The sequence below is a fragment of the Dipodomys spectabilis genome, unplaced genomic scaffold (genome assembly GCF_019054845.1).
Source record: "Dipodomys spectabilis isolate Male_0828 unplaced genomic scaffold, ASM1905484v1 ptg000067l, whole genome shotgun sequence".
NCBI classification, from domain to species: Eukaryota; Metazoa; Chordata; class Mammalia; order Rodentia; family Heteromyidae; genus Dipodomys; species Dipodomys spectabilis.
In genome coordinates, this window is record NW_024870744.1 from 4,339,195 (window position 1) to 4,363,372 (window position 24,178).

The following is a 24,178-nucleotide window of genomic DNA, read 5'->3' on the forward strand; positions in this document are numbered from 1 at the left end:
CATGCATGCATGGCAAGCGCTCTACCACTGAGCCACCTTCCCAGCCCAGCCACACCAGTTTTTTGTTGGTTAACTGGAGATAAGAGTCTCATGGACATTCCTGCTCAGGTTGAGCTTGAATAATCTTCAATTCTCAGCCTCCTGAGTAGCATGAGTGGTATGAGCCACTGGAGGGGCCCGCAAGCCAGGTACCCTATTCTTCAAAGACCTCTGGCTATTGGGCCCCAGCTCTGACCCCTCGCTCCTCTGCTGGTTAATGCTCTGGTGCCTGCTCATCACGCTCAGTGGGAGTGGGAGTTCAGTGCAGCCCAATCCCAGCCCAGTCCCCACGGGGTGGAGACTCTCCATTCCTCGGTGATGAGCCTCCGGCCTGACACAGGACACAGAGGCTTGGTCACGCCCGCTGCGTGCAGAGCTCCACTTGTCAGCACAAGAGGTGGAATGTGGCAGCTGCTGAACATCTGGCCAGCAATGCAGCCTAGCAGCTGAGCAATGGAAGGTGGGGTGCCCTCCACCCACTTGACGGCTGACCCGGGCCAACAGCCAGGGCAGCAGGGAGGTGGGGCCCCTGTGCTCTGTCTGTGCGCCTCCTTGGCCTCCTGTCACCCTCCACGCACTCAGGATCTGCTTAAACCACCCAGGAACTAGTCACTTGTTTTTTTTGTTTGTTTGTTTTTGTGTTGGTCCAGCGGTTTGAATGCCGAGCCTGGGCTGTCCCTGTGCTTCTTTTAATTTTATTTTTTGTTGGTTGTGGGTCTTGAACTCTGGGCCTGGGCATTGTCCCTGAGCTCTTCAGCTCAAGGCTAGCGCCACTTGAACCATAGTGCCACTTCCGATTTTCTGATGGTTCATTGGAGATTAAGAGTCTCACAGAGCTGATTGCTGGTGGCTCACGCAGGTAAAACTAGCTACTCAGGAAGCTGAGATCTGAGGATCGAAGTTCAAAGCCAGCCCCAGCAGGAAAAGTCCCTGAGACTCATCTCCAGTTAACCACTAGAAAACTGGAAGTAGCGCTGTGGCTCAAGTGGTAGAGCGCTCACCTTGAGCTGAAGAGCACAGGGACAGCACCCAGCCCCAGAGTTCAAGCCCCATGACCGACTTTCCTGCCCAGGCTGGCTTTGAACCGGGATCCTCCGATCTCAGCCTTCTGAGTAGCTATGATGACAGGTGTGAGCCACTGGTGCCCAGCAGAAGCAATCAATTTTAATGCCTTATCTATCTCCCCCATTCTGCAGATTTAGAAACTGAGGCTCAGATGACTTGTCTTGCTCCGGACTGTACAGCTTGGCGGGATGCAAACCTTAGGGGTGTGTGGGGTGGAGGGTGATGTGTGGGGGGAACCCGTGGAGGGGGGGGAGGAGGTAGCCAACCCTCAGCCCCCTTGGACTGCGCCTCGCTCCTCCCTGGGGTAGCCTGGCCACTTCCGTTCCCAGGTGCCCCTGGAACCAGAGAGGGACAGGCGGGGTGGAGGCAACCTCGGTCCAGATCCACACCCTGGGCAGCCGGCCTTTCCTCATGAGTGGGCCCAGGGGGGCGGCTCACTCTCCCGGGAGCCCCGGTCGGAGCCCCGCGGGGCGCCGCGCTCGCAAAGCCGCACTGCGTGGAGCCCAGAGCCAAGACTCGAACTTACGAATGGACTAGGGGGGAGGTTCGGGGGTCCGAGCGGCATCGCCGCCGCACCAAGGCCACGAGAGCCCGGCCGCGCTCCGGCGCCAGGGCGCGCGGGGTCCCGGGGTCCCGGGGGTCCGGGCCGGGGCGGGAGGGCCGGCCCCAAGGTGCATTTTCCGCGGCCTCCAGCAGAGGGGCCGGCGCGGGCGCCGCTTCCCGCGGAAGGGGCCGGAGGCGGGAGCGGGGAGGGGAGGGGAGGGCGGGGGAGGGCCGGGGCGGGCCGCCAGCCGGGCAGGGGTGTGTCCCGCGCCGCGCGCCTCCCCGCCCCGCCGCCCGCCCGCCACACGCCGCGCGCGCTCTCGGAGCCGGCGGTCGGCGCAGCTTTTCCCCGGCGCTGGCCGCGAAGCCCCGAGCGGCGGGAGCCCGGCGCGCACCATGTCGGTCGCCGTCAGCAACAGGTTCCAAGGTAGGCGGCGCCGTCCGCACGAGCCCCGCGCGGTCCCCGCGCTGACCCCCGCGGTCCCCCGTTGTTCCCCGCGCTGATCCCCCGCGGTCCCCCACTGTTCCCGCGCGGTCCCCCGCTGTCCCCGCGCTGTCCCCCACTGTTCCCGCGCGGTCCCCCCGTTGTCCCCCGCTGTCCCCGCGCTGTTCTCCGCGCGGTCCCCCGTTGTTCCCGCGCGGTCCCCCGCTGTCCCCCCGTTGGTCCCCCGTTGTCCCCGCGCTGACCCCCCGCGGTCCCTCCCCCGCGATCCCCCACTGTTCCCGCGCGGTCCCCCCGTTGTACCCCCCCGCTGTCCCCGCGCTGTCCCCCCGTTGGTCCCCCGTTGTCCCCGCGCGGTCCCCCGCTCTCCCCGCGCTGTTGTCCGCGCGGTCCCCCGTTGTCCCCGCGCGGTCCCCCGCTGTCCCCGCGCTGTTCTCCGCGTGGTCCCGGTCCCGCGTCCCGGGGCCGCCACCTGTGGGTCCGGGGAGGATGGCGGGGCGCGCGGGGCGCGGGACCCTCCCCCCCTCCCCTGCCCGGCCGCCCTTTGTCCCCGCAGGAGGGAAGGCGTTTGGTTTGCTCAAGGCCCAGCAGGAGCGGAGGCTGGCGGAGATCAACCGGGTAAGCCGCCTCGCCGCCGGGGGCCGCGCCCCCTCCGGCCGGGGCGCCCCACAGCCCAGCCCTGGGTCCCCTCGCCCCTCTCCCTTCTCCCCTCCCCGCTCCCCCGGTCGCCCCCCGCCGGGTCTCTGGTTGTGTTGTTACCCTGGGGATGGGGTGCGGCGCCCCGGGGCTCCCCGGGGCCGGGCTTTGGTGCAGGGGGACCCCCAGGCCGGGGCCTCCCCAGGCCGGGGCCTCCCCGGCCATCTCCGCCCACAACACGCAACTTTTAAGAAACTTCTTTTAGGAAACTTTCAGAAAGGTGGCCTAAGGGACTGGATGGGACTTTGGCTAATCCTAGGGAAGGGGGCACGTGCGCTCGCACTTGTGCAACACGTACTTGTGTGTGCGCTCGCACTTGTGCAACACGTACTTGTGTGTGCATGCTGGCCTCGGGCTTGAACTCAGGGCCTGGGCGCTATCTCTTAGCTTTGGTGCTCAAGGCTACAGTGCTCAACCACTTGAGCCCCAGCTCCACTTCCTGCATTTTTGTGCTAATGGGAGATGAGTCTCACAGGCTTTTCTGCTCTGGCTGGCTTTGACCTGGGATCCTCAGATCTCAGCCTCCTCCTGAGTAGCTTGAATGACAGGCGTGAGCCAGCTGTGCCTGGCTTAGCCCTGGGTAATTTATATGAAGAAATCCTTCCTCTGGTGCCAGGCCCACACAGGAGCTCCAGAGATTGGCTTAATGACCTCCCCACACCCTAGGAGACAGGGCCCTCTCCAGGGCCCCTGGATGGGTGGAACCCAGAAACAGCACAGCTAGCCTCACCCTCCCAGGGTCCCAGACTTAAGGCCTCACCTCTGCTGTGTACCAGCTCCTCTGTCATCTTCAGCAAGGGCTATTCCCTGCTGAGGCCACCCCATGGAAGGAACTAGAGCCAGCTCCTGAGGAGGTGACATCCTCTCTGCCCAAGGAACAAGGCAGGACATTCTCCCTGTGGACTCCTTCAGGACACTGGACTGCCCAGGGGCAGAGCCGGGCTCTGGGTGCTGGGTGGGTGGAACTTAAGCTGTGGGAAGTTGGAGTAGGGACTGCTACGGGGGATCCCCTGAAGGGCTTTGGGCATCTCGCTGTCACCCTTTGCTTGGCTCTTGGTGCCATCTTGAGTGAGACTGTGAGGTTGCCTGGACCTTTGGGCTGGACTCAAGGTCCAGGCCTGCTGGTCCCCTTCCCAGTTCCCTCTGCCCCAGCCCCGCCCCGGTCCTGGCTGCGCTGTCTCTGGACAGAAGCCTGGGTCCCTGACCTCACACAGCCCCCCTGGGCCACTTGGCTGGGCACAGTTCCCAGCTGGCCAAATCCAGGACCCTGAGCCAGAGACAGCTGGAGATGGGGAGGGTGGGGGGAGCTGAGAGTTTGTGGGATTTTCTGTGCCAGGCCCACCCTCGGGGAGGCAGATAGGGGTGGAGGATGTGTTTGGGGGAGTTGAACTGATTTGGCTCAGAAAAGGGGAGAGTCTATGGCTATCAAGAGCTAATTTGGAGAGCACTGGAACTGGCGTGAAAGTTCAGGAAAGGGCTGTGGTCTGGCCAGCTCAGGAGCCCCAATTCCCAGAGAAGACAGGCAGCTGACCCAAGGCCCCACAGGAAACCAGGGACAGAAATTGCAGTCTAGAGTCCCTTCCTGGCCTGGTTGCAAGTCTGAGACCTATTCCATGAGCCCAGGCCGCTGGAGAGCTGTGGTCCAAGGCATGGCCCCTGGAAGAAAGAGCCTGAAGGACAAACGCTGAAGCTGGGAGCTGCTTCCCGTCCTAGCAGATTCGAGATGGCCTTACTGTCATTTAGAATCCTGAGGCAGGTAGTCAGGGACCCACTGTGAGACCCAAGGCAAACTGGTTCTCTCTGAGCCCGCCTCCCTGCCCGCAAGAGATCATGAGAACTGTCATCTACAATGGACCATCTAAGGAGAGCTCACAGGAGAGCCGGCTGCCTTCATGATCACTACTGGTTTGGGGGGAGTGTCTCCAGAGTCAGGGAGTAGGCCTGAGATATATGGGGGCCCATCCTGGGTGCTCTCCCTGCCACAGCCAGTGTTGGTTGGCAGGGGAGGGGCGGGGTGGAGAGTAGCTCTGCTTGAGTGGTTCAGCCATGGCCAGGACTGTAGGAAAGGTGGCCCAGGATGGCATATTCTGGAAAGAGCTGGCTTGGTGGCCTTGGAGTACAGTTTTACTGACCAATGGAGCACAGGTTGGGGGAGGGGAATAGGTGGGTGTAGAGATGCAGGACCAAGCATTGTGACTCATTGCTTCGGGTCCCTTGGCTGCTGTCTTGGACAGCAGCTTCAGGGCTTCTCTGAGCCAACATTCCAGTTCCCTGGGGGGTCTTTCTCCTCCCCTGGTGCCAGCCAGCGTGCAGAGGGCAGCGTGGTAGCTGAGTCTGAGCAATTGTTGTCATAAAGTATTCAAGACTTAAGGGTCGAGGGGGCTGGGAAGGTGGCTCAGTGGTAGAGTGCTTGCCTTGCATGCATGAGGCCCTGGGTTCGCACCACATAAGCAGAAAGAGCCCCAAGTAGTACTGTGGCTCAAGTGGTAGAGCGCCAGCCTTGAGCTGAAGAGCTGAGGGACAGTGTTCAGGCCCCACAACCGACCAAAAATAAAAAAGATGTAAGGGTCGAACTTGAATTGGTGGGTCTGGTGAGGTTCCAGGGCAGCTCTACAAAGTGCCACTTTTTTTTTGGGGGGGGTGCCAGATTTGGGTCTTGAACTCAGGGTCTGGGTGCTATCCTTTAGTTTTTCTAACACCCTCTCTTAGCCTCTGTTTCTGGCTTTTTGCTGTTCAGTTTGGATATAAAAGTCTTAACAGACTTTGCCTGCCCAGGCTGGCTTTGAACTGTGATCCGCAGCTCTCAGCCTTCTGAGTAGCTAGGAGCCACTGGTACCTGGAAATGCAGCTTTTTGAGGGGGTTCTTTTTAGTTTCTGCTGTTGTTTTCTGGGCACTTGGACTGTGCTGAGATGCCGAGTGTGACCCTGTGGAGAGGCTGCACTCCCATATCTCACAACAACCCTGAGAGAAGTGAACTGCCAGGCTTGAAACAGCAACCACTTGAAGCTGGACTATTCATCTGCTCCATCTCTTTTGTGGGTACACCCCCCCACATACACACTGTATGTGTGTGAGTGTGTGCGCGCGTGCGCGTGTGTGTGCACATATGCATATCAGTGCCTCCTACTCCCTTCACATAGCTGGCATTCCCCGCGTCCTGATGGCTTGGGAGGTGACCCCAGGCCAGCTAGGCCTGGCCTTATATGGCAACAGGAGAAATTATCTCCAGCTTTCCATAGGGACCTAGAGAAGCCGAGGCTGGGCGGGCTGCACTTTAGCACTGCTGTGCCCCAGGGCCAAGCCAGGAGGTAGGCAGCTGGCAGAAGCTCGAGCTGTTGGCCACCAGGACCTTTAAACACCATGACGTGAACTGTCTGGTGGTCAGGACTGTGGGTTGCAAGCCTGGCTCCAGTGGCTCACCCCTGTAATCCTAGCCACTTAGGAAGCTTCTGGATATGGTTCAAGGCTAATTGAGCTTGAAAGTCCCTGAGACACTTGTCTCCAATGTATCAGCAATAAAGCCAGAAGCGGAGGTGTGGCTCAAGTGGTAGAACACTAGTATTCTGTGGAAAAAGCTAAAGGACAGTACCCAGGCCCTGAGTTCAAGCCCTAGTACTGATGTGTGTGTGTGTGTGTGTGTGCACTCACATGTGCACGCTCACGTACACAAGTGTGTTGCACCTATTCATGAGTCTGGGGTTTGACATCCTTATCCCAAGATCTCTAGCATCCTACTTATGAGTGCTGCAAGAATCTCAGACATCCCCGTGGGGCAGAGATAATGATGATGCCCTCCGGTAGAGGGAAGGAAACTGAGGCTCAGCCTGATGAAGTCACTCACCCAAGGTCACCCATCCCTGAAATAGCTGCAGAAGCAGGTTTCCAACCAGACTCCGCCCAGAGCCTCGCCCAGCTCCCAAGCACCCAGTGGCCACAGCGTAGAACTGAGGTGCCGGCCTCTCCTGCTTACACGGATAAAGATCTCTGGCTTCCCTCCCTGTGTCCCAGCCCTCCTGGGTCAAATGAAGGACACCCATTATTCCCGGTCACATTTAGGCACCTGATGGGTATTTTGGTACCCCAGGTTCCATCTCTGCAGGGATGGGCAAGCTGGCAGGACAGACTCAGGATCCCTGCCTGGAGGGGTGTGTGTGTGTGTGTGTGTGTGTGTGTGTGTGTGTGTGTGTGTGTGTGTGTGTGTGTGTGTGTGTGTGTGTCCTCTGTCCCTCCCACAGTCACGAGGGGCCCCTGAGACCCTGTCCCTTTCCCTGTGTACCTGGCGGTGCCATTCACTCCCTGTGGGTGGGGGGAGCAATGCACCTGGTTGGCATTGTGGGCACCTCGTCTCTCTTGCTCATCCTTAATATATAATAAGGGCGATGTCGATAAGGGAGCACGTGAGCCCCGGGGATTCAGTGTCCCCTGCAGGTCCAGCCAGTTGGGACCAGCTCTGGCCATGTCACAGGCAGCTGGAGATGGAATTTCCGCAGGGCCGCTTCATTGCTGTGGTCACCGGGGTGTTTTTTTCCTCCAGCCGCCCCACCTATTGGCCAGGACGCTTTGTTCAGCAGAGGCCCTGGAGCTGCCCTGGGGAATGTGAGCCTGCTGTCCCCTGGGGTGCCGGTTACAGGCTCCGGCCACTCACCAGGTGCCGGGCCAGGCGTGTGTGACCTGTCCCTGGCCTTTTTACAGCCTGGGGGCTGCGTCACAGGCCTGGCAGTGCTGGCCCGCCCGGTGTCTGTCCTTGGAGTTCTTACCGGATGAACTCCAGCATGGTCATATCTGCTCACCCCAAAATTCTGCTGCGGCTGATATGTAAGGACAAGCCCGGAAGGCCAGGAGCAAGAGGCATGAGAAGGTGCTCGAGGTACTAGACCAGAAAAGGGAGTTAAGTCAGGCAGTTGTGACAGGTGTCAGGGCGCCTGAGGACAGGACACACTGCGATCCTTTGCAGTTCCTGGGATCTTGGTGGTGGGGGGGGGGGGTGGTATGATCTCCTGTGCACTAGCTTTGACGACCACAGGATGTGGCAGGAAGCAGGGATGGGTGGGGTGCCGCACTCAGATTTGAGTCTGAGGCTGAGTCCTGGTGTCTCACTCCTATAATCATAGCTACTCAAGAAGCTGAGATCTGAGGATCGCCGTTCAAAGCCAGCCCAAGCAGAAAAGTCTGTGGGACTTTTTTTTTTCTTTTTCTTTTCTTTTTTTTGGTCATGGGGCCTGAACTCTGGGCCTGGGCGCTGTCCCTCAGCTCTTCAGCTCAAGGCTAATGCTCTACCACTTGAGTCATGGTGCCACTTCCGGCTTTTTTCTGCTTATGTGGTGCTGAGGAATCAAACCCAGGGCCTCATGCACGCAAGGCAAGTGCTCTACCATTGAGCCACCTTCCCAGCCCAGTCTGTGGGACTTTTATCTCCAATTAGCCACCTAGAAATAGGAAGTGGAGCTGTGGCTCAAAGTGGTAGAGTGCTAGCCTGGAGCAAAAGAGCTCGGAGACAGTGCTCAGGCTCCAAATTCAAGTCCCATGATCAACAAAAGACAAAAAGAATGGAGACTGGAATACAGCACTCTGCCCTATGTGATTGGCTGGGGAAGAGAAGCTTTCCTTTGGGAAGAGTGGCCAGAGGGGCCAGGCTCCCCAGGGACTCCGTGGCATCTTGTTTGGGCAGGGAACTGTGGGGTGGACCCTCTTTTGCATAGCTTTTCTCTCCATGTGACTTGAGTCTGGGCCTCCACACACAATAAGGATGATCCACACGAGGTATGGGTACCGTGCTTGAGCCCAGGGTCTTCCTAGACAATGAGCTGGCCTAATTCCTTACAGCACCTTAATGGAGAGGCCCAATCCTTGCAATTCCATTTTACAGATGAGGAAACTGAGGCCCAGAGGTACAGCGAGTTGTCCAGGGTCACACAGCTCCTAAGATCTGAAGTTGGAGCACTGTTCTAACTGAGCTGATCCAAACCCCCCACCCCTCTGCCCTGCACCCCTGCCCTTGGAGGTCCTGGGGGCCCCTGACTGCCCCATCCACAGGAGGCCCTGAACCCTGAGCAGAAGCCATATGCTCTGAGGGCTCTACTCCCGGGCCTGAGGCTGGGGGGGAGGGGGTGGGGGTTCAGCAGCTCCGCCACCTTTCCAGGCCTCACCTGCAGGCGCCCTCTCTCTGGGGACTGACTGGGGGCTCCTAGCTTTCTGATGGTCACCTCTACCCTCTCCTTTTTGTTTCTAACAACAGCAACAGCAACCCTGGTCTTTCAGGGCAGTTGGTTGGATTGGGAGAGCCGGATAGGGATAACATAAACCATCTCCCCTCTACCCCAAGGGTTATGGAAGGCTCTCCAGCTGCAGGAAAGGTAAAACCCAGCACTGACTTTCCTTGCACAGAGGCCTGTGGCCTGGCCCGCGCCCGCTTCAACTAAAAAAAGAGGAGGGGCCGAGAGGGTGGAGGAAAATAGACAGGGAGTTGCCACAGCTTTGTAATCTTGAACCTGTTGGTGACCCAATCTGTCAAATGGGGATATAGAAAGAGCCACAGGAAATGCCAGTGGTGTAAGTCAGGGGTAGGCCGGCTCCAACCAGTTTAATGATTGCTGCTGGTTACGAGCTGATAGTGTGGCCAGGAATGCTAGAAATTGGTAAGTATTTGTTTACTAGCGCCTCAGGCCCAGCAGTTAGTGCTTTATCTAGCTATCTTATCTATCTCTATCTATCTATCTAGATATACTAAAATTCTGTTATGCTAAGACCTGCCGAGAAGAAAATAGACCTTTTTTTTCTTGTCTTCCTTCCCTTCTTCCTTCCTTCCTTCCTTCCTTCCTTCCTTCCTCTCTTTCTTTCTGTGTGTGTTGGTTGGTTGGTTGGTTGGTTGGTTGGTACTAGGGCTTGAACTCAGGACCTCAAGCTCTCTCTTGATGTTTTCACTCTACCACTGAAGCCACAGTGCTGCTTCTGGCTTCTTTGCTGGCTAATTGGAGATAAGAGACTCAAGAACTTTTTTGCTCAGATTGGCTTCCAACTGTGATCCTCAGATCTCAGCCTCCTGAGTATCTAGGCTTACAAGTATGAGCCACCAGCATCAAGCTAAAATAGACCCATTTTATTCTCCCTTACGTGGGGAACTCAAGGCATGGGCGAAACGATGTGATTTTCACACAGCTAAGTGGACTCAGTCTTAGGCATTCTGGCTCCACCTTGCTGCTGCTGCTTGTTTTAACTACATCGCTTTTTCCCCCAGGCTTCTGGGGTAGCTGCTGGGGTAGCTCCGCCCCAGGTCTTGGCTAAACAGGGAACCTGCCCCCAAACAAAACCATGCTCCCAGGCTGAGCAGGGATGCGGAGGCAGGTACCTGGAGGGGACAGCTGCTGTGCACATGAGTAAGAGCCAAGAATCCAGAGCTTGGTGACGGGGTGGGAGCTGGCAGCCCTGCCCGGGCGCGCCTGTCCACCTGCCTCCCCTCCCTGCCAAGGGCACAGCTGTCCCGAGGCCTGGGCCTGCGAAGGACTGGACACCCACACACCAGGGGGCCAGCCACGTCTGCCCTGCTCCCGCCGGAAGGGAAGAGGTGGGCCTGTTCCGAATGTCCCCTCGGTCACACCCAGGCTGCTGGGCCAGGCTGCTCCACCGATTCGTGGGAGTGGAGCAGAACACGGCCCCTCGCCCGCACCTCTGGGCGAATGCTCCACGGGGGACATGGCTCAGGGCCAGGCGTCCCGGGACACACATACAAATGTGTCCTCCAGGACCTCTTAGTGGAATCGCAGCCTCTTTTCCTCCTCCTCCTCCTCCTCCTCTTCCTCCTCCTCCTCAGCTTTTTTTGCTCAAGGCTCTCTACCACTTGGGCCTCAGCTCCACTTCCAGCATTTTGGTGGTTAATTGGAGATAAGAGGCCCATGGACTTTCCTGCCTGGGTCGGCTTTGAGCTATAATCCTCAAATCTCAGCCTCCTGAGTAGTGAGGATTACAGGCGTGAGCTACTGGTGCCCAGCTTCTGGCCTGGCTTCTGCTCCAACGTTGTGTGCTGGCAGGAGCCCAAGCTACATCACGATGGAGTTCATTTCCAGTTCGACCATGTGCTAACCATGCGCGAATCTCCCTTTCATTCATTCCCCCTGTTGCTAGATGTATGGAACACCCACTGAGGATCCTGTCTCCTAGCAGTGGGGAACAGTAGACAAAACATAATCAGCAGGGCCACACCTAGAATCCTGGCTACTCAGAGGCTGAGCTCTGAGGATCATGGTTCAAAGCCAGCCCAGCCAGGAAAACCGAGGAGACATTGGATTGTGGACAGTGGACAGTCGGGGGGGTGGGGGGTGGGGGGAGTCTCTGATGCAAGTCTTGAAGGACAGGAGGGAGAGAACCATGTAAATGTGTGAAAGCAGGAGAGCACAGCTGGAGCAAAGGTCCTGTGGTTGGGTGAGGCTTGGTGTATAGAAGTCAGGGAAAAGAGTCTCAGGGTGAGGGACATGCCTGTGCCAGTGGTGGAGGGTTGGGAGAGGGGGAGCATCAGGGAAAGCGCCTGTGGGAAGGTGATCTGTGGAAGTATGAGCTTCCTTAGCATCAAGGTGGCCCTCCAAGCCCCTATGCCTGCCGAAAGCCTGGTGGGCAGAGAGGAGGAGGTGTCCTGTCATCTCCCTTTTGTGCTGAGCGTGGAGGAGGAGGGTCTCTGTCTCTGAGCTTTTCACCTCTTACTCCCCAAGGTGTACAGGTGTGAGCCACCAGTGCATGGCCAGCACTGGTTATTTAGAGGTAGGGTCTCTCTTTATGCCTGGATCTCCTGGGGACTATAGTCCTCCTATTTGTGCTTCCCCACGTAGCTGGGCGGACGGGCAGGTATGACTGAGTCTAGCCATTGGTTGCCAGCTTTTATTCCCTATCTCTGCCTTCCAACTAGCTAGGATAACAGGCTTGAGCCAATGCACCCAGCACCCCCTCCCCTTGTGGCTCTTGTCTGCAAAGTCTGGGAACCCCTGACCTAAGTGTCATTTGCTGTAATGATAAGAGATCCAGGGATCCAAGGAGGTGCTCAGGGCCATAGACAGCGAACTGTCCAGTCTGGAGTAGGATGGGGGTGTCAGGGGAGAGGAACTGTGAGCAAGATCCCAAAGGAGCTGGCCTGGAGGGGAGACAGCTAGCGCCCCGCCCCCCCTCCCCCCCCAGGCAGCTCCAGCTGCACAGAGGCAGGGCTGCCGCAAGACCATGAGGCGCCGAGCAGGCCAGACCCAGATCAGTGGTCTGTGGACTTGAGACGTGTTATTTACCCTCTTACCCCCCCCCCCCCCCCGTCTTCATGTTCTAACCTGTAGCATTGGAGTAAGAGTGGCTGGGGCAGAGCTTTACCATGGGCAGGAGGCGGGGCGAGGGTGGAGGTCAGCAGACTCGTGTCCCCAGGAGCAAATCTAGGAGCAAGCCCGGCGGCACTGGGTTATGGCTGGGTGCACAAATGGGGCAGGTGCCGAGTTACCACCCAGGAACATGAACTGCAGGAGCTGGGCTCACATTCTGGGCTGTGCTCACAGTCAAACCTCTTGTTACTGAATACTACCACGCAGCCCAAGGGGAGGAGGCACTCTGCCTCCCTGCCTTGGCCCCATGTGTGGAGGAGGGACTGCAGCACCAGGCAGGAGGGTCCCAAGGTCGTCACAGACTGCTTTCTCTTCATCTAGAAATGTTCTTGTCAAACTGGGCGTCGGTGGCTCAGGCCAGTCATCCTAACTACTCAGGAGGCTGTGATCTGAGGATCGCAGTTCAGAGCCAGCCCAGGCAGGAAAGTCCGTGAGACTCTTACCTCCAATAAACCACTCAGAAAACCGGAAGTGGCGAAGTGGCTCAAGTGGAAGAGTGCTCACCTTGAGCTGAAGAGCTAAGGGACAGCGCCCAGGCCCCAGAGTTCAGGCCCCATGACCGACCAAAAGAAAAAGAAATGTTCTTGTTAGGCTGGGAATGTGGCTCAGTGGTAGTGTTTTTCTAGCATGCATGAAGCCCTGGGTTCAATTCCTCTGTACCACATACACAGAAAAAGCTGGAAGTGGCGCTGTGGCTCAAGTGGTAGAGTGCTAGCCTTGAGCAAAAGAGGTTCAGGGAGAGTGCCCAGGCTCTGAGTTCAAGCCCCAGGACTGGCAAAAATAAAAAAGAAATGTTCTTGTCAGTCTACAATAGACTGGGAGGTAGCAAGTTCCCCATCCCAGAAATAGCATGGTGTAATTGGAGGGACAACATCTAGTATATAATTTTTAAGCCTAGACTTGCTATCGTATTTGTTGTTTGTTTTTGGTCAGTCACAGGGCTTGAACTCGGCCTGGGCGCTGTCCCTGAGCTCTTGCTCAAGGTTAGTGCTCTAGCACATGGAGCCACAGCCCTCCTTCCAGCTTTCTGGTGGTTAATTGGAGATAAGAATCTCACAAACTTTCCTGCCCGGACTGGCTTTGAACCGTAATTCTGGATCTCAGTCTCCTGAGGGATTACAGGTGTGAGCCACCGGCACCTGGCTTTTGCTATCGTTTTAAGCTAAGGTCTTTACCTGATTCACCTTGGTGTCTCCTGATCCTTTGTGCGAGTGTGCGCAAGCCTGTCATCTTCATCCCTGCTATGGCAGAAAGCATAAAAACATGAGCTGCAATCCAGGTATACAAAACAACCAGTACAGAAAAGGGCTTCTGACTTCAACTTTCAGACCTCAGCCTCGGGCTGGGAAGGTGGCTCAGTGGTAGAGCGCTTGCCTTGCATGCATGAGGCCCTGGGTTCGATTCCTTAGCACCCATAAGCAAAAAAAAAAAAAAAAAAGCCGGAAGTGGCGCTGTGGCTCAAGTGGTAGAGCGCTAGCCTTGAGCTGAAGAGCTGAGGGACAGCGCCCAGGCCCAGAGTTCAGGCCCATGACTGGACCCAAAACAGACCTCAGCCTCCTGAACAACTGAGAGGACAGGTGTGAGCTTCCAGCCCTTAGCTTCTTCGAACAATTTCAATGGGTTTCCTTGCTCTGTTTTCATACATGCAGACAAATGACACAGACCACATTCCCTGTCAGACCCCAGCTTCACAGCGGAAAAGCCAGAGAGAAGGGAAGTGGCCTCCCAGCAATGTCTCTAATCCCTAAGCTGTGTTCTGAGATTCGCGCAGCCAGGCTCATTCACCCTCAGATTCAAGAAGTAGCTACAAGCTGGGTGTGCTGATGGCTCAATGCCTGTCATCCTTGCTACTCAGAAGACTGAGATCTGAGGATCGCGGTTCAAAGCCAGCCCAGGCAGGAAAGTCCATGAGACTTATCTCCAATGAACCACCAAAAAGCCAAAGTGGAGCTGTGGCTCAAGTAGTAGAGCACTAGCTTTGAGTGACAAAGCTCAGGAACTGCGCCCGGGCCCTGAGTGTAAGCCCTAGTACACATACACACACACACACACATACACACACGAGAAAAAGAAGTAGCTACTACAATCCTCCAACACCCTCTTGGATGTGGAGTTCCCTGGGGGCCACATGCATACTTCTCTTAGTCCTGGGTGGACCGTGCAGCTGTGCCTGTGAAGGGTGGCTGGATATCAGCCAGGACCGGTGCGGGACAAGCCCTGCCCTGCTCGGGCCTGGTCCCCTGGGCTGTGGGGTGAAGGACCTGCGTCCCTGACTCCATCTGTGCCCTGTCTGTCGTCTTTGTAGGAGTTCCTCTGTGACCAGAAGTACAGCGATGAAGAGAACCTACCAGAAAAGCTCGCTGCCTTCAAAGGTGAGCCAGAGTTGGCTGTGCCTCCATTCCTGGAAGAGCCAGGCCCAGCCGCTCAGTGCCTGGTACATGGGACTCCACAGGGCTGGGCTGGGGCCACAGTTCATCCAGAATGTTCCTCTTCCTGGCAGGCTGTGAGACAGGGGTCCCCTAGGAGGTATCTTTGCCCCTTCCCCCCCGCCTGTGGTCCCTGGCCTGGCCCTGTGCTGCCCCTCTCTCCCCCCAGCTGCCCGGCGGGGCTCAGGTTGGCTTCTGTCCGCCCCCGTGGGGACCCTGATCGTTCCTGGGGCCCCAGCACACAATCTGGCCTTTGTGAGAGGCTCTGCCTCTCCAGCCCCATGGAACAGCGTCCAGGAGCCCCTGTGGAGAATGGACGCTTGTGTCCCCGCCGAGGGGCAGGGGGGCAGAGTTTCTGCCTATTGAATCCCAGCAGCACGGATGAAAAGAAAACAGGGCCCAGGAGCCCGCGCAGGGAGAGGGGCAAAAGAAAGGTCCTTCTGTTTGGGGCCTGGCGCTTGGTTTCCAGCCAGTGGCTGGAAACGAGAGGAGCCATGCACACAGGAGCGGGGCACACCCACCTTTCCTGCCCTACAGATGCACTTGGGGTGCGGGCTGGGCACGGGAACGCTCCACGGTCCCCTCCGGCATATCCTTTCCAAGCATTTGCAGTGTGGGCATCCTCTGGGCTCCAAGGTAAACTCCCTGGTCAGTGTTCCTCCCCTCACCTGCAGCCTACCAGCCTTGGGCAGGATATGAAGTCTTGGCAGTAATGTTAGGAACGGCTGGCCGCTGGGCAGAAGTCCTACTCCAGTGATGGCCATCATAGCCAGTTCCCCAAACCACCCCTCCATAAGGCTCAGTTGTTAATTTACCAAAGAATAAACTCAGGTCTGGAGAGATCATTGACAGCAGGTCGCAGCCCACCTATGGCAGAGTGGAGACTTGAACTCTTGTCAGGCTGCAAAACCCCTGCTTTCAATCAGGATGCTATGGTGCTTCTAAGATCACCAAAGAAGCCGGGCACCGGTGGTTCATGCCTGTAATCCTAGCTATTGAGGAGGCTGAGATCTGAGGAGTGGTTTGAAACCTGCGTGGGCAGGAAAGTGGTGAGACTTATCTCTAATTAACCACCAAAACACTGGAAGTGGCGCTGTGGCTCAAGTGGTAGAGCACTAGCCTTGAGCATAAAAGCTCAGAGACAGTGTGCAGGCTCTGAGTTCAAGTCCCAGGTCCAGCACACACACACACACACTTTTTTTTTTTTTTTTTTGGAGGGGGAGTCCGGTCATGGGCTAGCTCTTCAGTTCAAGGCTAGCGCTCTACCACTTGAGCCACAGTGCCACTTCCAGCTTTTTTTTTCCTGCTTATGTGGTGCTGAGGAATCGAACCCAGGGTCTCAGGCATGCAAGGCAAGAGCTCTACCACTGAGCCACCTTCCCAGCCCACACTATTTTTTTTAAAAGCCTGGCACTGGTGGTTCATGAGTGTAATCCCAGCTACTCAGGAAGCTGATATCTGAGAATTGAAGTTCAAAGCTAGCCTGGGCAGGAAAAGTCCATGAGACTTTTATCTCCAGTTAACTACCAAAAAGCCAGAAGTGGAATTGTGGCTCAAGTGATTGAGTGCCAGTCTTGGATAGAAAAGCCAAGCAACAGCACAAGTCTCTGAGTTGAAGCCCCAGTACCAGTACAAAGAAAAGGAGGAGGAGGAAGAGAACTAGAAAAAACGACATCCTATCCTCAGGTGGCCCAGCTGCCTACAGAGAGCTGTGCAGGACACCGCATGAAGTCATTATGGGGTCTCTGCAGAGGAGGGGCAGGGCCTTGGTCTGGTGCACCCTGCTTGTCTTCATCAGAATGTAGGGTCTGCTGTTGGCAGGTGGCTCACACCTATAATCCAGGCTAGTCAGGAGGGTGAGATCTAAGGATCACAGTTCAAAGCCAGCCTGGGCAAGAAAGCCCATGAAACTCATCTCCAATTAACTAACAAGAATCCAGAAGTGGAGCTGTTGCTCAAGTGGGGTAGAGCACTAGCCTTGAGTAGAAAAGTCAAGTGAGAATACAAGCCCCTGAGTACCCAGTACCAGCACATTAGAAAAAAAAAAAAAGTGGCCCAGGCCTGTCCTCCTAGCTACTGAGGAGGCTGAGATCTGAGGATCATGGTTCAAAGCCAGCCTGGGCATGGAAGTCTGAGACTTATCTCCAATGAACCACCAGAAAACCAGAAATGGTGCTATGTCTCAAAGTGGTAGAACGCTCGACTTGAGCAAAAGAGTTCAGGGACAGCGCCCAGACCCTGAGTTCAAGCCCCAAGACCAACTAAAAAAAAAAAAGGAAAGAGAGAGAAAGATAGATCCATTTGGGATCTAGGACTAGAACCACAGGAAGTTGTGTTGGAAAGGAAGAGACTGAAATAAATATCTCTCTTCTGTCTGCCAATGTGCACTCGCCCTGCGGCCTTGGGGCACAATGCCAGCACAGGACTATGTGTTTAGAGGTTGGGGTGAGGTCCAGGTCAATGGGGTGTGGGTGCTTTAGAGAGAAGGTAGCAGTCCTGTGTGTGTGTGTGTGTGTGTGTGTGTGTGTGTGTGTGTGTGTGTGTGTGTGTGTGTGTGTGTCCATTCAGAAGCCGTGAGGTGTGCTGAAGGTGTAAGGAGGTAGCTTAGATCAACTAAAGGGCCTTCCAGGAGGAGGGCAGCCAGGTGGGCCAGGTGGGGAGTGGGTGGGTAGCAGCCTTGAGGCCAGCGGGCTGGGAGAGAGGGAATGGGTCACTCGCAGGCCACTGGAAAGATGTGGCCTTTGCGTGCTTGCCAAACGGCTCACCAGTCTATGGTGCAGAGTAGACCCAGAAGAGCCGCTGGCCGCTGGCCGGCCACAACTGTTCACCCCTGTGCTTGAACCGCCCACACCACAAGATTTGCTGACATAGCACTGGCCTTGGGACCAGAGCCCACTGTCTGTCCAGTCAATTGATAGCATGTTCAGGGATGCCCTAAGCACCCGGGAGGCAGCAGCTGTCCTCCCGAGAGGGTCCTGGTGGCACCTGGCCACCTTTCCTTTGTGGCTTCTGAGGGCCAGTGTCGTAGGCAGGAAGGACTCTCTCCAGAGCCATCAGCTGAGAGAGGACAGGACTTGAACTGAAACGGGTGGTGAGCTGGGAGGCTTGAGGGCTTCAGGGTCCCCCACTCAGCCCCTTCAGGGGGTCACTGGGCCTTCAGGGAGAGGCTAATACTAGCTTTTTGCTTTCCAGAGAAGTACATGGAGTTTGATCTGAACAACGAAGGCGAGATTGGTGAGTGGGGTGGCAGGGGGAGGGGGGGGAGGATGGGTAGAGAGGTGGGGCACTGAGTTCCCCTGGGACACTCCAGTGGGGCTGACAGCCAGGCCAGCAGAGCCCACCTTGGGCCCTCTGCTTCCCATCCAGGCTCCACTGCCTGATCCTTCCCCTCCTCACACAGCCTCCCACCTCTGGGCCATGGGACTCGGGCGGAGGGGGCCATCTGACCTGTCCAGGGGTGGTGACTTCCTGGCCCAGGAGGATGGCACTTCCGCTGTCCCAGGCCAGGTGACAGGTGCCTGGTCCCAGGGTGCTGGGGGAGACCACACCACAGCTCACTCTTCACCAGCAGAGCGAGGACAGTCGGGTGGCTTAATCATATCTGGTTGGCAGATGAGGAAACCAAGACCCAGTGGTAAAAGGACTGGCAGGGGCCTGGGGGCAGTGATTGAGGGGGGACAGTGGATGGGGGGTGGGCCAGGCCTTTGGCTTCCAGACAGAACGTCCCGCCTCCCTCTCACCACCCATCACTTCCCATTGTAGGAATGGGCTCTGTGATCTATTCAGCCGCTGTTCTGATGGCTTCCAGTTTTAGCCGTCATTGATAGTCCCATGAAATGCTCCTTTGTACCCAGTTCTTGGTCGGCTCCCCGGTTATTTCTTTAGAGTAAATCTCACCAAGCAGACAGACATTGTGGGTTAGAAGACTCTGAAGCGTCTTGCCAAATGCCCTCCGGAAAGTCTTGCTTAGTTGCCAGTCTGGTGGGCAACTTGTGTCCGTCCTGCGGCTCTTGGCCACAGGAGGTCCTCTCAGAAGAGGACCTGGCAAGCCTGCCACCTTTGGGCCTGGCTCCAGTCCTGTCTGCCTCTGCAGCAAGTACTGGCATCACCCTGCTCTAAAATCAACCCCTGTCCAGCCAGCCTCCCACCTCCTTTACTACCCCATTCTTTCGGGGAAACAAAGGCCCAGGAAATTGCTCAGATCTTGGCTGGAGCTGAGAGGGTACAGGCAGACTCCTGGGGAGTAATGATTGTGTGTGTGTGTGTGTGTGTGTGTGTGTGTGTGTGTGTGTGTGTGTGTGTGTGTGTGTGTGTGTGTGTGTGTGTGTGTGTGTGTTCGTGTTCCTCTCATTTTTCTTGACTTTTGTTCTTTGTTTCGTTTTTCCTGCTCTAAGGGATATTTTGGGTGCCCTTTTCTGTTCTAGCCTGGGTGGAGTTCTAGAGCGGCAGGATGCCAAAGGACAGGTGGCAGTCCTTGATGCCAAGAGATTGACTTTCATATTTGGAAGGGTTGGAGCCATTTACTGCCCCTTCCCTCTTCCCTGCAGGGAAATAACCTCCTGGGGATCAGGAGAGTAGGGACTCAGCTCCCCTAGGTGCAGAGAACACTGAGGACTTGGGGTAGGGCTAGGAGTAGCAGGCTTCGTTCCAACCCAACTCTGAACAGATTCAGACATCCAGGGCCCTACCGACCAGCCTTTAAGATGGGGGCGGGGGGAGGGGGACTCTTCCTCCCTGGAGAAGACACACAATTGGCTGCAGACTGCTGGCAAATGACATCCCACAGACCCAATGGGAATGGCGCATCCTTGACTTCTGAGCTCCACCTTAGCAGCCTGTGTCCACTAAGCAGATGCGCTTCTCCTCCCGCAGACCTGATGTCTTTAAAGAGGATGATGGAGAAGCTGGGGGTCCCGAAGACTCACCTGGAGATGAAGAAGATGATTTCAGAAGTGACAGGTGGGGTCAGCGACACCATCTCCTACAGAGACTTTGTGAATATGATGCTGGGCAAAAGGTCAGCTGTCCTGAAACTGTGAGTACCTCACTTCTGGGAGCCCAGTGGGAGGGCCGCTGTCATTCTATGGGGAAAGAGGCCCCATGCATTCCCCTGCTGCATTCCCTGGCCTGCAGGCAGCTCTTTGCCTGGAACTAGCTGTGTGAGGTTTGATTTCTCTGAACTCTCTCCTTAATTGTCAAAGGATCGTGCTGGCGGGAGCCTTGCCGAGGAAATTAGCAGAGCAGTGGCCAGGAAGTGGCAGCAGTGTGGCGGAGGTGCATGGTGACAGATCCACTGTCCACATCTTCTAGGCCTGTTTCCTTGTTTGTCAAGGCAACTCTGCTATCTCCATCGGGTTGTTTTGTGAGCATGAAGATAGAGTTGAAAATCAGCTCTAGGAGCCAGGCACTGGTGGCTCACACCTGCAATCTTATCAGGAGGCTGAGGGTCGAGGTTCAAAGCCAGACCGAGCAGAAAAAAGTCCAAGAGACTCTTATCTCCAATTAACCATTAAAACAAAAAAGCTGGAGGACGTGGAGGTTTGGCTCAAGTAGTAGAGTGCCAGCCTTGAGCCAAACAAGCATGAGTCCTTGAGTTTCAGCTCGAGTACTGACTCTCTCTCTCTCTCTCTCCCTCCCTCTCTCTCTCTCTCTCTGTCTCTCTCTCCCTCTCTCTCTCTGTCTTTCTCTCTCTCTCTCTCACACACACACACACAAAATCAACTCTTAAGGAGTTTGAATCTTGAAACTATTACTACCTAAATGATCCTGGGCAAATTAGCTCAATTCTACAAGCCCCAAATCCCAGTTTTCTCCCTCCTTCCCTCCCTTCCCTTCCCTTCCCTTCCCTTCCCTTCCCTTCCCTTCCCTTCCCTTCCCTTCCCTTCCCTTCCCTTCCCTTCCCTTCCTTCCTCCCTCCCTCCCTTCCCTCCCTCCCTTCCTCCTTCCTTCTTCCCTCCTTCCTTCCTTCCTTCCTCCCTCCCTTCCCTCCTTCCCTTTCTCCTTCCTTCTTCCTTCCTTCTTTCCTTCCTTTCTTCCTCCCTTCCTCCCTTCCCTTCAGTCTCACTTTGTAACCCAGGCTGGCTTCAAGCTGATATCCTCCTGCCTCAGCTTCCCAGGTGTTAGGATTACAAGGCGTGCACACCCCTGACTGAGCTTGTTTCTTCCACTGTAAAATGAGGTTGATCATACATATTCTCCACAAAGCACTATCCAGATGCAACAACTTGTGATTATTTCAGCCTAGTGCCCGGCTGATGAGCAACATTTATAGATGAGCCTCACATCCTAGGTACTCCTCCTTAGAGAGGCCCTGGTGAAACTTGTCATTTGTCACAGCTGAAAAGGACACGTCTGGCTTTTATGGAAAAAAAAACCTCACTTGTTTTTCGGTACAAAAGTGGACAATGTCTATCTCATTTTACAAAGGGGTTCATTGACACACAAGGAGCACACATTTCGGCCTGGGAAGAGCTGGTAGCATCCCCATGAACACAGAGAAATGCTGAGGATCAGAGAGGCTATGTTTGGCTTGAGTTACCCAACTGGGAACTGGGAAGCAGCAGGGCTGGCATTTGAATTTGGGTCATCCTCCCCCGACTCCAGGCTCCTTTTTGAACCTTTATTTCCTTCTCCTTAGACTGGGCTTGCCGTGTTGTGGGGAGGTTTTTAAAGGCTTGTAGGGGTCTTGAGCAGAGCCCTGGCCCAGCCTTGTTTAGTCTTTTCCAGGCAGCGTGTCTAGAAGACACAAGGGCTGGAAGTCAATGCCTGGAGCATCGTCCCTGTCTCTGCCCGGGACTGTGTGTGTATTTCTTGGAACCCCTTTGCCACTCTGTGCCTCCATTTTCTCTTCTATAAAATGGGAATCACAGCTCCTTCCCCATACCACTCCCTTGGGCTTTAATGAGGAGCAGTGCGAACAGGCTCGGGCCATACGCTCAAGGACAAAGTCAACAAGAAGGCTGGGACAATCTCTCTGAATGAGGGCAAGAGTCTTAATCCCGATTTGTTTTCTTTCCTCCATCTCCACACTAGAGTCATGATGTTCGAAGGAAAAGCCAACGAGAACAGCCCTAAGCCAGTAGGGCCACCGCCAGAGAGAGACATTGCCAGCCTGCCGTGAGGACCTGTGGGCACCGCTCCGCCTCTCATTCCTGCCCTCGCTCCTCACTGCCCTTCTTGATTGGTCTTGTTTGGTTGTTGTGTGTTTGTTTGATTCAACTCTTTGTAAAGCACAACTTATCTGCCTTAAAGGGGGGGAAGGGTCTGGGCTGGGACACAGCCTTGGGACCCCTTCCTCATTTCTCCCTGCCTCTTCTCTCGCCTTTCCCTATGCAGAAGGACTGACAGCAAACCAAAAATCAACCAGGGTAGCGGGGTTGGAAGTATATTCCCATGCTATGAGACTGTCCTGTCCATCTTTCTAGAAGGCCTCTGAAGCCAAGTTCAGGCTGCAGCTTGGCCTTGGCAAGGACCCCGGCTCCCACTCAGAAGACTGGAGTAGGAAGGTTGCAGGGTGTCCTTGGACAGTTCCAGGCTTTCGGCATTTCTCTCTACCCAGGATGCGGGCACTCAGTGCCCTACCGTCCCAACAGATGCCCCGTTGTGCTTCGCCTCTGCTCAGGCTCAGGGACATGACAGAAGGAGGGGGAGGAAAGGTGGTTGAACACTGGAGCCCTTTCACAAGGCACTCTGTGGCCTTGTGGTCACACCTTTAAAGGCAGCTCAGGGGAACCGTGTAGCTGCTGTCACTTGCCAGGACCCTGAAGGACCTCTGAGGCAGAGGCGGGACTAGGATGAGAGAATGAATCCGACGTTCTTGGCACGATGAGCTCCCTGGGGCAGCTGGGCCCTGAGCAGTAGGCTGCCTTTCCGATCGCAGTCTGCTGCTTCTATTTGCCTTCCTACCCTACTCCTACCTTCCATGCATTTACTCATTCATCCTCACAGTCCACAGATATTTATTGAGAACCTCTTACAAGCTTTAAGTCCTCCCACTTTGTCCTGACTGTGATGTGTCCACGGTGTTTTCTCATCTCTCCTTTCCCCTGTTGCTCAAAAGCTTGACTTAGAGGTTGGATGGAGGTCATCTGTGTCCTTTCTTCCAGCCTCACAGGATTTAGGAGCTCTGCGCTGGAAGTTGGCTAGGCCAGGCTTTCTGTTTCCGCTGTGTTGGTCTGGAGGGATCCAGGCAGGGCCTTCCAGGGTCAGGTGGTTAATGTGGAGATGGAAGACCCAGGACTGGAGCCACGTGGTCAGATACCCCACCTGCACCTCATCTCTCCCCTGCCTTAATTAAATCAGTGGTGAGAACCGGAGGGGCAGTCTCCCGGGAAGGGATCCTGTACTCTGAAGGTCCTGGGCATGGACTCACTTTCCCAGTGCTCCCGAGACAACGTTAGGTCCGTGCCTCTGTAATGTGCCTTCTCTGTAGCTTCTGAAGCGAAAGCCTTGATGGAGACCAGCTTCTCAGAGCTCATACGGGAAGGTGTCCAACTTGCCCACATCTGGGCTGAGCAGGAACCTCAAGAGTCCTTTACCCTGATGTGGACTCAGGACTCAGAGGTGCTCACTCATTGAAATGTATTAAGTGCCTGCCATAAGCCAGACAGATTCATGGGATTCAAGTCTAGTGGCACAAGTCAGATTCCCCAGACAAATGAATTGTTGGGAAGTAGGGGTGATGGCTCTACAGTACTGGGAGGTCTGGCTTGGCCCCACACTGGGCAGGAATCTTCAGGCTGTCTTTTCAGAACCTTAAGTTGGAGAGGACTGGGGACTGGAAGCTCCTGAGAGTCTCAGTCATCAAAGGCACAGTGTGCTGTCCCACAGCTGCTTGGGGGGATGAAGTGGGCAGGGTGTGAGGACATGGCTGGCTCAAGTTAATCCTCTGGTCTCAACCAGTTTGGGAGTGAGATTGGCTGTGACTGGCTGACCTTCAGCCTTAGGAGCTGCTTCAAATGTACAGATCTAGTTGCAATTTAAACCCAGGAAAATCATTCCTTCCTGTAAACATCAAAACCTCCCTGCTTCCCACTAGCTTGTCTGTCTTTTCCTCGGATACCAGATTAGCCATTGCCTGTTCCAGCCCCGCCTCCCCTCTCTGGATGGGCTGGGACTTCTGAGGATGATATGAGCTGTGTCTGCTTCACTAAGGAGACCGCACCAGCCGGGCTTATTTCAGTGTGCTCCATAGGAAGGAGATGGGTTTCTCCAGCCTCTGGGAAAGGCCTGTTGCAGGGGATGGGGGCACAAGCCCCATCACTGAAATGTAGAACTTAACAGTTTTGGGGGAAAGGGGGAGAGAGTCTAGACCCCCTGGAAGTGGGTCTGCATGTTATTTCTAGCTGCGGCTTTTGGCTCTGGGACTCTTCTTTGGCCAAGGGTTCAGTGTTAGGGACATGTATTGTTTCTGAAAAAGACCAAATCTAACTGTCGTAACTTGCAACACAGGGACTGCCAGGTATGGCTTTGTCCCTAAGACACAAAAGGAAAGAGTAATTCAGTTGAATGAAGTTGTGTGTGTATGTGTGTGCATGTGTGTGGGGTAGGATGTCATGGATACAGATTGAAATAAACCAGATGAAGCTTACCAATCAATCAGTGTCTTCCTTGATATGTCTTG

The 24,178-nt window shown here is 55.6% G+C and overlaps 1 protein-coding gene across 1 annotated transcript; it reads left to right on the forward strand.

Annotated features, from left to right (window-relative positions):
- The first annotated feature begins 1,958 nt into the window (after positions 1 to 1,958).
- On the forward strand, positions 1,959 to 24,146 carry Aif1l (allograft inflammatory factor 1 like). Its single transcript, XM_042681240.1, has 6 exons — positions 1,959 to 2,074; positions 2,646 to 2,707; positions 14,436 to 14,502; positions 17,749 to 17,790; positions 19,429 to 19,591; positions 21,589 to 24,146. The coding sequence occupies exons 1-6, from the start codon at positions 2,044 to 2,046 to the stop codon at positions 21,674 to 21,676; spliced, it is 453 nt and encodes a 150-aa protein (XP_042537174.1). The 5' UTR covers positions 1,959 to 2,043; the 3' UTR covers positions 21,677 to 24,146.
- Positions 24,147 to 24,178: the final 32 nt, after the last annotated feature.